This window comes from Sturnus vulgaris, chromosome 3 (assembly GCF_052056855.1).
Source record: "Sturnus vulgaris isolate bStuVul1 chromosome 3, bStuVul1.hap1, whole genome shotgun sequence".
Taxonomy (NCBI): domain Eukaryota; kingdom Metazoa; phylum Chordata; class Aves; order Passeriformes; family Sturnidae; genus Sturnus; species Sturnus vulgaris.
The window spans coordinates 81,258,593-81,272,750 of NC_142245.1; the positions used below are offsets into that span (position 1 = coordinate 81,258,593).

Sequence of the window (14,158 nt, forward strand, 5' to 3'; positions counted from 1 at the left end):
TATAACAAATGAAAATGGTGCCATATGTCTTTGTATGCAACACAACCCAATTATCACTTGGTGTGCACAACTCTTCAATACTGACTGTACGTAGTGTTTTCTCAAGCTAATTAATAACATGCGCTGACATCGTCTTCTGCAATTTTTTCTACCGACAGCTCAAAGTAATCGCTACCAGTGCCATTTCGTTCAGACCCCACCCACTTAAATCACTTTACTCCAAAACTAAGTTCAGCCAATTTATGGTAATATATGTACACCACATTTCCCAATACTCCACGGATCACTCCGGAGGCTTCAATTACACAATAACATTGTAGCAATATATCCTCCCGAATGTGGTTGGGTTGTAACCAAGACCCTTAGGGTACCTTAGATAACAGAGAGAAAACCCTTCTGGAGACATATTTCAGATGTTTTTGATAACAGTAACATCATAACGACATTCTGGAGCAATCGAGGCTATGAGCAGTTTTGGGATCCCTCAAGGCACTATTTTAAGCGTCCACGACAGGACCGTGATGCAGACCGGGGAAGCATCAGCGGCTTCGGCTCCCCCCAATCGCGGATCCGCACCGGGACAGCCCCCGCGTGGGAGCAGCTCCGGCCGTGCCCGCCGCCAGCTCCGGGGAGCGGGGTGCGGGTGGGGGAACGGGGTCACCTGACTGCGCCGGGCCACCGATCTGCGGCGGCAGCGCCGCTCGGCTCCGCTCCGTCCCGCCCTCTGCACCGGGCTAGGGGGCGGCGCTGCTGCGGCAGTAGCGCGGGGATTAGGCTGCGGGAGGATTAAGCCGCCGGCTGGAAATAGCAGCGTCGGCTCCCGGGCGTGGACGCCCAGCGCATCCCCGGCGGCGGCGGCGGGAGGGGACAGCCCGCCCGGCACCTGGGGCTACCGGGGCCGGGGGGACGGGGGGGGGCTGCTGCGCCTCGCCAGCGGGCCGGGCCGGGCAGCGGTGGCGGCGGGGGCCGGCAGTGCCCTCCCCGGAGCGGCGGCAGGAGGACGGGAGGGAAGGACGCGTTGACAGGTCGGCCGCCGGCGCTCGGTCCATCCCGCTGTTGCCCGTGCCGGGATGCTGCATGGCGCTGGGCGCCGCCGCCGCATCCAGCGGCGCCCTGCTTCCCGGCGCGGGGGGGGGGGTCCGTGTCGGGGCCGGGGGTGGCGGCGGCGGGGGAGGCACCGGGAGGGCAGAACATGGCGCAACGGTGCCATAATCTGCCACCGGGGAGGCGGCGGGCGGGCCCCGCAGCGGGCCGGGGCGCGGCGGAGGCTCCCCCGCGGGTCGGCTCGTGGGGCGGGCGCTGCCCAGGCAGGTGCGGGAGGGCTGCTTTCCTTCCCCCCATCCCGGCGGCTCGCACCTTATTTGTGTGCAGCCTCCTGCAGCTGCCGTCATTATTTCCCCTTCATCCGTTCCTCGCAACGCCTAAAATACCCTTCTTCCTGCCCCGGGCGGCTTCTAGCGAGGCAGAGGCTTACACAACGGGGCGGGGGGGCTGCGCCTCGGGAGGGGCCGGGCTGCCCCAGGGACCATTGTGCGTGTGGCGGGGCGGTGTGAGTGCTGTGTGCGTGTGCCCCTGCCCGTGCGCGTCCCTGCCGTGCCTCCCGCCGGCCACAGGCACAGACCCGGCATCCCCGCCTCCCCTCCCGTGTCTTTCGCCCCTGCAGAGCAGGCAGCAGCCAGCACGCCGTTCGAAGATGTCGGGTCAGACGCTGACAGATCGCATCGCAGCTGCTCAGTACAGCGTTACGGGATCGGCCGTAGCCAGAGCCGTCTGCAAAGCCACCACGCACGAAGTGATGGGGCCCAAGAAAAAGCACCTGGACTGTGAGCATCCCTTTTTGTTTCCGCAGCGAAGGCCCGGGGCTGAGGAGCCTGCAGGGCACTCTAGTGGGCCTTTGAGCCGGCTGGCTGTCACGCTTGCTCTAATCCAGCTTGCAAAGCATGAGGGTGATGGGAAATCTCCAGGAGAGGATGAGTTATTATTGCATTTCTTCTCTTATTGCATAATACTGCTCTTTCGGCCATTTTTTTCCTCATGACCTCGTGCCTTTTATCCAGGAAGATAGTGGAAAGAGCGCCTTATGGACCAGGGGCTCGGGAAGAGCAGAAAATCAGACACAGGGCAAAAGGGATACAGGCTTGTCACTGCCTACTTGGTCAGGATTAAGCTAGGATGAGATTTACATGATATAAAAGATATTCCCAGAGCTGGCCAAGCACCAGTACGAGTGGGGCTATGTCCACAGCAATATATCTCCACTTCTGAAGAGGTTTGGATGATGATGTGTTTAAATGGCAAGGGTCTGGGATAATGCCATGCTGTAGATTGGGACAGCCTTTGGAGAGTTTAAGGGCTGTTGCTGAGGTCCCAAATATCTGACAGCAACTTTGTGAGCTGTCCAGCAATTTGCCTCATGTTTTATTAAAGATGGCTATTGGCTTTATCTCAGATTTTTGATGTATTCTGGACTGGCATTAGCTAGTTAAGGCATGAAACAAGGTTGAGGCAAAACAATTTTTATTGGAAAACAATGAGAAAGTCATGTTTAATCCTGAAGATTTCATTTCATGTCAGCCCCTGCTTGGAGACACCAAGTAGTAGAATGGTGAAAAAAATTGGTAGTGTGATGTTAATTGGCCTTGCTTACCAGTGGTATCTCTGTCCAGCATTGAACTTGGCAGATCAACAGCAGGTGTTAATATCTAAAATAAAGTGGGTTTCCCATGGTTTTTTTTGACATGGTAAGAAGTACATTCAAGTGAAGATCAGCAGGTTTTACACCAGGCAGTCTCTTGGCTGCTGGCCATTACTAAGTAATGCTGGTGCAGGTGTTTGTAAGTACAGTTCTGATGATGCAGTATTTGTTAAAAGGAGGTAGCATTACTTCTGGAAAATAATTCTGGATTTCACTTCTAATGACTTTGTAGTTTACCCTCCAAGAGACAAACAGTAGGCTGATCTCTCAATATATCTAGATGCTCTTGTGTATATGTCCAAGAAATGCTGATACAAGCAGCATTGACTGAAGACTCACTGGAGTCTAAACTGTTGTTTAAGTAGATAATTGGTCTTGATATCATGTATTCTGTCATGTTTTCTTGTATACTTAAAAAAAATCATCTTGGTTATTGATGTCTCTTCTATGTTGTGGTTTGGTAGCCGTCAACACTTTTTAATCTGTAGGCTGTGTCTGGACTGTCCTATACAGACTGTATCTGTTACTACAAGCTTTAGCTTAAAAAAGCATAGCTCATGTGTTTGAAAGCGTGCTGTGTCTATGTGTCTCTGTATTTCTGTGTGTATATACATATATAAATAAAAGTACTATCTGGCATAGGCAGGATTCAAGTGAAGTAGAAGTAATCTACCAGTGTTATAGTAAGGAGTGTAAAAGATTTGTGTTTGGATATTGGTGCTAATATTACTGCTTGAGAAAGTGAGTGTACTGGAGCCGGAAGCCAGTAGAATTCCACAGAATTTCTTACCTACCTGCATGTCACACAAAAAAGAGAAAAAGAGGAAAAAAATTTATAATTTCCTGGGAAGACAAATGCCTGGGGTTTTTTTGGTTTTTTTTTGTTTTTTTTTTTTTCTTCTATTTTCCAAGCTGTAAATAGCAGTTCAGAGTTTAATTGGCTGGGTGCATTTCAGGTTGGATAAGTAGCATTTGAAGATGTGAAGAACGAAAGATAAAACTTCCCAGTGCTTTACAATAAATTTTATGTCAAGGTATAAAGGATTTAGACGATTAAAAATACAAGTTCCAGAGGGTGATGGTTAGAGTGATGCCTTATGAAGCGCTATAATTCTGGTATTGATGCTGGGGTTCTGTGCCCTTAGGGAACTCCACAATTTTATTTAGTGTCTTAGTGGCCAGGTGTCAAGTCACACGACCTCTCTTCCACTGCCCTACTTAACAACTGGGCTTTATAAATTAAATTGAGAGATCAACTCTTTAACATGGGTTAAGTAGTCCTGTAAGGATAGGATACAGTGATTCCTGTTCTCATATGTTTTCTGCAGAAGACAATAATTCCAGAGGGTTATACGGAGATCAGAGGTGACAAGATGAAAGCTGATGTGTGAGGAAGGGAGACAAGAGCAGAATTAATGCCTTCAGTGTAGAAAAGCTGAGCTGCTAAGTGTTTGCATTTGTGTGGTTTTCTATACTTGGTATAGCTTTCAAATACAGGCTGTAATATAGATGTGATGTTTTTGGTATGGGCTCTCAGTGCTGGACAGGCTGGTCATGTGAAGGAGAACTAAAGTATCATTCAGTTGCTATCTTGTGCTCATTAACAGGATTTACCATTTTCTTAAACTCCAGATCTGCTACTAGTGAATTTTCAACAACTGCTGGATTTAGTGCCAGATGGCATTAAATGAGCTTTTCAAGTCCCTGTGTTGGGAGAAAGAATGTAAATCTAGGATGCTCTGATGTTTTGGGACAGTTGAGCTCTGACCATTTTGGACTTAAGAAACTGTTGTCATCCAAAAGTAGTCTAAAAATCACCATGATGATAGGGATTCCTATCCCTCAGCTAACCAATATGTGTTATCTGAATTACTCCTGTGAAGAAGTGGGAAATTAGCAACTTCATTTTGATGCAGCAGGAAGGGCCATTGCAGAGTGAATGAATGAGGCATATGGGCTACATTAAGGATATATAAACTGATAATTCAAGTGGGAAGGCAATACTTATGCACAGCATAGGAGTTTGATTCTTATAATTGTTCTGAAAGATGTGTTAAGGCTTCACCAAGGGTTTAATTGTGTGGGCCAAGTAAAAGGTTGCTTCCAGCCTCAAATTGGAATGGCTCTGATCGTATCAACAGGGAGATGCTTTTGGAGAAGGGAAATAATATGACTTTCAAATGTGAAAACACATCATAGATGAGGGAAAAGTAGGTAGATCTCAGCTCTTTTTATAGGATTTCACTCAGAAACAGACCTTCAAGCTTTCATTAAGGGAAGTGAATTGAAAACTAGTGAAGTTGTTGCAGGTGCTTGTAACAAGTTCCTGTTTGTGAAAATTATATAAATGGCTGGGATTTTCCTTGACTTATTTTGCTGAATCCATTGCTTTGCAGCAAGAGGAAGTTCTGCAGTACGTATTCTGAAAATACCACATGTGTCTCCTCACGTCTTCAAAATAATTCTCATAAGGTGGAGAACCTTCCCAGAAGCCTGATCAAGAGCTGGGAGATGTTTGTGGAAAGTTGAAACAAAGCAGATGAATATCAGGATTTGATTTCTGTGGCTATGGAGATGACCTGTTTATCTGCTGTAGCTTATTTTCATCCAAAGTCTAATTTTGCCTATTTGCATGTACCTGGCAAGCAGAGGCCCTAAAAAGTTTGTAGTTTAATTCATAGCAGTAACTGAACTGCAGGGCTGGTGTCAGTATTTTGCTTATACAGACACTTCTTTCCTGCAGTGTTCTACCTTTCTTCTGCAATCTCAGCTGTTGACCTAACAGGTTTGAATCACTGTGGTCTTTAGTGTTGAAATAGAAGTGTCTGTTGACCAAAAGCAATGTGAAACTTTTTTGCCTAGGCTCAGTAAAGATGACGTTGCTGGGTCGCACAGTTTAGTCTTAGAGACGTCTGTCTTACTCCTGAGCAATGTGTCTGTCTCTGCTTTTTGGGAGAAGTTGGGGGTCAGTGGTACTACCTTGAGTCCCTAGACTTCAGTGTCTGTTGACTCAGTGGATTAAAGGATGAGGTTAGCTAGGATGTGTGTATTTCAGAAGTTGTTTGCTGTTGAATGATTTGGGGAGTGTTCCAAGACTGTTGGCACTTGTGGCCCTTTCCTAGCGGGAGTAGTGCAGATGTACTGCATTGCTCTGCAGTCCAGGTGACACTCAGTCTCTACAGCTGTGGGAGTATCTTCAAGAAAATTGCCAAGAACAGAGTCCCTGTACACACTGGGCTCAATCCTTCACACTTTACTAATGAAACTGCTTTTATGTCTCACTGTTTCTTGTATTGCAGTAATTTGTTACAGTGTCTATGTGTGAGAGAACTGATTTTGTTTATATGTTACCACTGAAGATCATCTGGAATACTGTGTCTCGGTTTTTGTTGTCATAGCTGGTGTGGATTTTAGAGTGTGAACTCCTCTGTCACCCCAATGAATTGCTCTAACACCTGAAGAGAAAAATATCCAAGCAGTTACTTTCTTCTTTATTGGATGCTGGATTAGCACATTTATTGTGTGTAGGGACTCATCATCAGTTTTTATGTTGAGTGGCTGTTTCTGTGAGCTTCTACCATGTCCTTTCCTAAAAGGGTATTGAGGACATGCTTCATTTGGAGGCATGAGATCTCTGAATAGGAGTAGAAATAAATGTTTGTCATGGGTAAGGGAAGGTAATAAGAAAGCTTTTTAAGTTACTTGCTCTTGATTATTTAAGTGGCATTAACTTTCAATTCCTTCCCAGCCCCATACTGTTTTTAAGGTGTGTATAATACTAAGAAAAGGCTGCCCTTCTAATCAAGCTAAGTCTTGGCCAATTCTTCAAAATATGTTTGAATCAGGGTAGAAGTTTGTATTCATGTTAAGATCCAAATGTTGAAATATAGGCAGGATCACTTGATCCTGTGCATTTCAACTGTTCTGTGTGTAAGTTGTTTTATAGTGCAATGCCTAAGGAAAGGAAGAGGGAAGATGAGGGAACAGGAAAATGAGCAGGCACTGTAATATTAAACTTTTTTCATATAAGCAGTGTAACTTGATAAAGATTGACTAGTCCTGAGGGCAGGTATTCTTAGTCTTTTTCAAGAGTAAGCAAGATCCTTCTGTTAAACACGCTTTGTCAAGGTCATGGATGACAAATTCTAGGACAAGTCAGGTTTTTCTGTTGTGCTGCCTTCCATTGTGGACCTTCATAAGGTAGCTATTTATGAGATGGTCAGGATGACAGTGACCAGAGCATGGTTTTAATAACTTCTATTTAGTAGTTGAGTATGCTTCATAATAGTCTCATAGTGTTGCACCCTTAGATCTTGGCAGCAATGGATATCTTCTAAATGACAAAAACAGAAATCTGCAGGTTTGATTGATTTTTCTGTTTTGATTTCATCTATGTCTCTGATTTCACAGACTCACTCTTAAGCTCTTTATCTTCTGTGCATGCCTTACATGGGCCTGTCACACTAGTGAGGAGTTCTGTGAAGTCTCCAAGAAAATGCCCTGTAGGCGTGGTCAGTCCATGTTTCCGTGTCTCTGCCATGTGAAGGATCCTCTGAAGTGCTTGAAAGTCGATGACACCATAACTTTGAAGGGCATAAAGCATTTTGAAGACTACCCATGTTCTCTGCTTCTTGCTGGACTGAGAAATTGGTAGCCAAAGATGAGAATTTCCTGCTCTTGCAGCTCCCGCTTTTAAATAAATTATAGTGTAGTAGAGGCACAGTGCTTTTTGTATTTTTCTATTGCTGCTGAAGATTCTTAAGACTGCTTTGCTCTTCCTGCCCTGCTCACTTGCTCCCAGTGGTGGGTGTCCATGACAAGTTGTTGGCTTCAGGGCTGGCCTGTGTGAGAAGAGACCAGGACATGCTCTGTGCCAGACACAGCCAGCTCCAGGGTGGATCTGCTGCAATACACAGCTGAGCCCATCCACCAAGTTTGTGCCACCTCAAGGTGCCACAAATGTAAGAAAAAACAGAAAATACTGGACAGACAGAGGAAGTGGGAAAAAGAAATGACAGAGAGAGCACCAAGGTTAGAGGTGGAGCAGGAGGTACAGGATGCACTCCATGGTGCTGGAGCAGATATCCTCTGCAACCTCTGGAGGAGACCCCTGTTCTCAGAAGTCGCAGCTGCAGCATTTCCCAGTGCCACCAAAACCTTGCCATATGCATCGAGTTCACTCCCTGCCACCGAAGAAAAGAAAGGAACAGCCCTTCCTCAGTGAGCTGTGGACATACAGTATTGCTGAAGGAGCTGGCTCCAGTGTTTCTGAGGATGGGGGAAAAACTGGAGATGGAGTGATGACATTGAATCTCTTTCCTTAGCCTTACTATAGCAACCACTACCAAACAGTATCCTGAAGTTACCAGGCCCTGTTCCTTTTTTGGAGCACAGATCAGGATGCTGGTAATGGTGGAAAAGCACCTTGGGTAAATACAGGAGTCTCACTAAAGAGTGATAAACCTTGCATCTCCAAGCAAGGCATGCAGATTAGGAATAGTATTCTGGATGGTTTGGAGAGAGGGGTTTCAAATACCATGAAAATGAAAAAGCAAGGAGTAAAGCAAGCCAGGAAATCTGAGTCTGAATCTCATTGCAGGACATATAAAGAAAAGGATGGGTCATCTGGCACAGGACTGAACCCTGAACTCAGACTAAATGAGAAGATAGAAGAAGCCTTTCTGGTAGCCTTGCAGGCAGTGATCTGTAGCGCAGGGTTTGCAGCAGTACTTTTGTTCCTCTGAGTCAGCAGTATCAGCAAGATTGCAGTGTGAAGCCTCACTGGTAAGCTGATACTAGAGTATTCCACACCATCAGATTCAGCATGGCTGCTTGATTTTCTTTCTGTCCAAAATTTTGCTTGGATGAGAGCTGGTGGCTTAAATTAACCTGAATAAACCAGATGTTGGCAATTGCTGGGAGGCAGTCAGAATGCTTGGCAGAGGCTTGTTTGTTACTTTGCAGAGTATGGTAAGGTCTGCTCTTTCTGGAATCTTGCAAACCATATGCTTGACCCTTAAAACAGTTTTTAATGCTTTTAATCTTGCTATTTTGATCATATTTACTTCAGAGCTGGCTGAAAATACTCAAAATCAATACAAAACATGTTTTGTTTGTGCTCATAAAGTCTTCTCTTTAGGTTGTGAAACACATTACTAAAGCAGCTGAGAGTTGTTCACTAAAAGAGGGAATATACTGTACTATCCTCCTGCACTAGCATCACAAGTGATATTGGACATCAGCCTTGAAATGAATGTAGGTGGAATACTAGAGCAGTATTTTCTAGGCTGCTGGCAAATGGGGCCTTCACTGGGCATCTGAGGCTCACGGCTTAGTTGTAGGCACAGGAAATGACAGTGCACAATATTACCACTGACTTCTGGACCAGCCAAGTCTAAATAACTTTCTGTTTCTCTTTTCTGCCCGAGATAATGTGATCTCATGCTTGGTTGTAGATTATATCTGTATCTTAACTTATTTTAGTGAAAGGGTTTGGATGCTGGTCCTGATGTTCTGCTAATGTTATGTCTTTATGTAATTTTTACTCTGGCTATCTGAGCAGAGGCAGCACATCAGTCCGTTGCCTTTCCTAGTGTCTATTTTTTCCAGCTATTGATAAAACTCAAATGTGTTATGATGTTTTTTGTAAAAGGGGATTTTGTGATCATGCTTGAAGACCACCAAACCCTGCCTCTCATGTGTACTGAGAACTGCAGGTTGCTGACAGGATGTGTCTGCAGCTTGGATCTGACTTGTGGCAATCAACTCCTTTTGGCTGTAAGCCAATATGCAAAATTACCACAGGTGAAAAGCAAATTGGCAGGAACTCCTATGTTGCAATTGGGCTGCAGAGTTCTGACAAAACAGTTGAGCCATATGCTTTGATGAGATTGCTTTACTGATTCAAAGAAGGAATGAAAAATAAAATAGCATTCTTTGCTCATTGATTTTAAGTGTTTAGTAGACTGGGTTATGGCTGAGATGCAAAACACTGGTAAGGGTTGATTGGAGAATTTGGTGTCCACTTGATTGTTCTACCATAGAATTAAAGGACCAAAGAACACGTCTTTTTAAGAGAGTGTCTTAAACTTTTCTGTCCTAAGAAGTGATACAAGGCTGTGCCTTGACTGCTGACAGTATAGTGCATCACGTCAAACTGACTTTTGGCTTGGCACAAGCACAGGTGACATGATGGCAGCAGGTGCTTCCATAGCAGATGGTCAGGGGTTAGCCTGCAGAGACTGGCAGGCTCTTGGTGCCTCTGGCATGGTTTTCTTATATATCTTAAATTACTCTGATACTTTACAGAATATTTTAAAATGGCCCTTCACAGAAGTGAGAGAAAGACATGACTGCTTGAAACATAAATAAAATGTGCTGACTTGTCACCCACATTGTTTAAATGAATGCAAGTTTACAAGTTTGGAAGAAGGTCCTCAGGGTAAGGCAGTGATTGGTGATCCTGCCTCAGTGCAGGACAGCACTAGGAGGGGGCACGTCTTTAACAAAATTGAAGTGCTGACCTAGATGCACTTCAGTGGGAGTTCAAATTGCTTCTCACAGGACTCCTCCTTTCACGTCTTGCTTCAGGGAGTGTAGGACTTGTATGAAAGGGGCAAGCCAGCTGGCCTGTTTCCTGCCTCTGAAGGCTGCTGTTTCTCATTACATATAGGTCAAATATAGATGAAAACTTAACTTATAATCTCATCAGTCCTTTAGCAGCCCTGGAGTTTTCAAATCCAACTTGGCTTTGGATCCTGTTGCATGACTCTGGAATCCAGAATATGTTTATTGTGCCTGTAGCTCCTAATATAAGTTTTATAGATTCATCTAAATGTATTTATAGGAGAATGTACATTCTGCTAAGAGATAGCAAGCCAGAAGCAACTGAGCATATTTAGTGTGCCAGTGTTTTGAAAATATATACATTTTATGTGATGTTTTGTTGCTGGCAGGTGAAACAATGGTATTTTTGTATGTGAGTCTTATCTGCGACTTTCTTATCTTTTCTTTCATTTCATATGAAATTACTATGAAAGATTCTATATTAGAGCTTTTCTGGTTTTGCTAAGTTGATTTAAACTTCTGATTGCTTTGTTGTTGGTGAATGGCAAGAGCATTAAGTCAAGGTTTGCTATGTTTGTAATAGATGAGTTTAAAGAGTTGCTTCTTGTTCATTGGAAAGCTGGAAATTGCTTAGAGAGTATTATGAGAAACTAGCTTTCAAATATCATACTCCATATCATGTTTAAGAGTTAAATTGACACTTCTGAGTGCTCCAGTCTGGAGATCTGACTCTACACAAAACTTTGCTGCCTGGATGTGAGCCTATGTGATGGATTCCAAATTCCTCACTCATCAGTAGCTTGATGGGAGACTTCTACTGTCAGTGGCAAATGCATCATCCAGAGGCATTGGTGACTTCAAACTGTTGATAGCAACTTAATACTGTCAGGTTTTTTTAAATGTTAGTAGTCCTTACTGCTCTTCTATCTCTCAGGTGGTAGTTCCATTGAATTTAACATTTTGGGGTATTTTGCAGCATCAAGAAATCTGCAGTATGTGAAAGGCTGCCGGCTCCTCTTGATGAGTCAAGTCTATTGGAAGTAGACTTCAGTTTTTTCAAGATTTTTGGGACTTAAACTCACCTGTTTGTGTGGCAGGAGAAAAGGATTGATATTTAACTGATGTAGTACAAAGGAATGGACATAAAGGAATTGCCGTTTCATATTTTACCTTTATTTTTGTTTGGTTTTCTTAGCAAGAAGAGAGTAAAGCTCTGTCTAATTGTGAAGGATATCAGTAGTTTTGTTAAAAAGACTGTTTTAAGGCACAGCATTCATATATGAGGCAGCCATCTGGTTTTATGAACTCTTCTGCTTTATGTTAGATACACAGATACAAGACAATGGATTGAAATGATAGCAGTCGTGTTAGAAAGCACTTGTTGCTTGGTTGGAGCTGCTTCAGTGTGCTCCCAGGAGGTCACACTGTTGCACTGGATCGTGCAGAGGTTTGCATTACACTTGGCTCCTTTTTCCTACAGGTATATTCATGTTTTCAACAGGGTTGCCTGCATGCTTGTGGGCATTTCATCCCTAGTTAAAAATTTCGGGTTGTGTCATTATGTGGCATCCACTGATGAAAAAACTGGACTCTGAGAATAATCTTGCTGAGGGAGTAGTAAAAGCATGGACCATGGTCTGGATATTGAGTGAGATGTGTCAGCTTCTGAGGCTGCCTACTCAATTATCTCTTTCCAGCACAAAGGCTGCAGCTAATTACCATGTCACTGACGTTTGCATGTTGTCTCATCCCCCACCCAATTTTTTTTTTGCTAATATATTCCCAAAATGTAACAGCTAAGTATTGGAGCTGGAACATCAGGCTTCTTGCAATATATTTGCAGTCTCGTTCAGCTTTTTAGTGGATTACAAATTGCTGTTCTGGGTAGAGTCAATAGTCTAGTGATATTTTCATTTCTACAAGTTTATTAAAAACAAATGGTTTTCTGAGGAAAGGAGATAATTTGGGGGTAGAATTCCTCTCAGACTGTAGCATGGCAACTGAAAGAGCTCAGGTACCATGCCTCAGCTGATTACCACTTTCTGCCAGATTGTTTGGAGTGTAAGATCAGTCCACCATGTAAAGGCTTATTAGGATTAGAAATTGCTGTAGTGCAAAGATTACAGTAAATGGCCCAGTGCTATTGTGGCAAATGTGAAATCCTTGTGTTTCTAGTGTAGCTGTAGACTCTGCCTAAAAGCTGCAGTTGATCCTGTCACTGATATTCCAGTGAGCACCCAAGTAATAAAAGTTATGAATTGATACAACCAGCAGGTAATGTTAGGGGTTGGTCACTTTCATGGAGGGATAATCACAGGCCACAGCTGGCATGCTGGTATCAGGTTGTGGATGTGCCTAATGTCAATAGGCAATTGACAATAGTCATTTAAGTAGATGTTATTGACTGTTATCCTTCTAAGAAATAATCTTGCAACTCTGTAATGCCTTTAAAATTGCTTTGTTGTTTGCAGCAAGAGCAGAGATGCAAGAGAACTGTCACTTTAATGCTTGCATGGTTGGGGAGAACAATTCCCTTAGAGGAAATTGAATAAATGCTTTGAAGGCTTGGCAGAAGATTGGCTGGTGGTTGCAGTTTCGTCTCTAAATTAATGTGTATTTTGGTTAAGGCTTCCAGGTTTGATGTGCTGAAGGAAATGTCTTATAGAATGAGGTCTGAGATTTGCCATGAAGGATAAAAGTTCCTTTTCATGCAAAGTTATTGGTCAAAAGCTATTTTTAATGTTAGCAGTGTTTTTTCCATGTCTCTTCTTCCCCTAGAGTTTGTCACTTAAGATGCCATATTACAATAAGGTGGGAAATAGCATTTCTCCAAGGCAACTGCTGTTATATTTTAACCTTACAATCACTATTTGGTGTCCACCAACTGCAAATGGAATTTTGCATATCTTAAACTATTAACAGGTATGCAAAGAGGCACTGCAATAATGATTTGTGGCTCAGCTCTTCCAGTAAACCAATAAAACAGAGAAGTGACACATTTAGCTCCAGAATTACTTGGTGTTTCATATCAACTTAAGCAGAAATGCTTAATTCTTGTATTTGAGCAGAAAAATGCATGTTTCTGTTGAGCTAGTTGTGGAGCAGGATCTGTGTGGAAAGAGGGTTGAAAGTGGGTTCTGTAGGTGAGAGAAATAAATCATTAAAGCTGTGATTTCTCATCTTTCCTCTACTTTGCTGAATTTGCATTTTTGCCCGAGACAGATTCTTTGGTATTCAAAGTGAGTGAATTCTGCATGAATGAGGTTCAATACTGAGCTTCTTATGACTTTGGACAAGGAGAAGATTTCATGCTTGATGACTAATACTTGTTCTATAGTGAAGATGCTTTAAAAAGCTGTGGTAGCTGTAGTGGAGTAGAAAGCAGGAAGAATTCTTGGACCATGGGGCCTTTTCCCCTTTGTTTGTTGTTCTGGCTTCATATGTGTGAGGTGAAAAAGGTGCTTTCCATAGTGTTTGTAATGGAAAGTTTGTGTAGCCTATCTTCTCTTATTCCAGATATGTAATTCCTGAGTAAAAATGAAACTTTTATTCTTCTGACTGGTTGGATCACAGGTGTCAGCAAGGCCTCAGACTTTGTTCATAAAATAGATTAATTGCTAATTGAAGTCTTAAAGTCTATAATTAAAACCTCAGTGACTGTTCCTTAACACTGAGCTTCTGCAGCTGGCCTGAATGTTGCCTTTCAGTTCTACTACTCTCCTTGAGAGAACTCCAATGTAAATACTAAAGGTAGTGCACACTGTTCTTCCCCAGAGGCAGTGGAGCTCTAAGTTCTGGGAACTTTTATGTAAAAAATATTCATAGTTCATGAAACTTGAGGGAATTGCTTAAAGCAAGATCAATTTTTTTAACACAGAGTAATCACAGTTTTCTCAC

The 14,158-nt window shown here is 43.4% G+C and overlaps 1 protein-coding gene across 6 annotated transcripts in view; it reads left to right on the top strand.

Annotated features, from left to right (window-relative positions):
- Positions 1-910: 910 nt before the first annotated feature.
- Positions 911-14,158, top strand: part of SNAP91 (synaptosome associated protein 91) — a 63,424-nt gene continuing 50,176 nt past the window's right edge. For 2 of the 6 annotated variants that reach the window (XR_015802618.1, XM_088162099.1), the window contains exons 1-2: positions 913-1,025; positions 1,664-1,823. Coding sequence is in view for 5 of the 6 variants with exons in the window: in XM_088162099.1 (XP_088018225.1) it covers positions 1,694-1,823 (130 nt within the window). In the remaining variant the exon portion in view is untranslated. Of the gene's footprint in view, positions 1,026-1,663; positions 1,824-14,158 lie in introns of all 6 variants that reach the window. The other 4 variants (XM_088162100.1, XM_088162097.1, XM_088162098.1 and 1 more) reach the window with 4 other exon arrangements.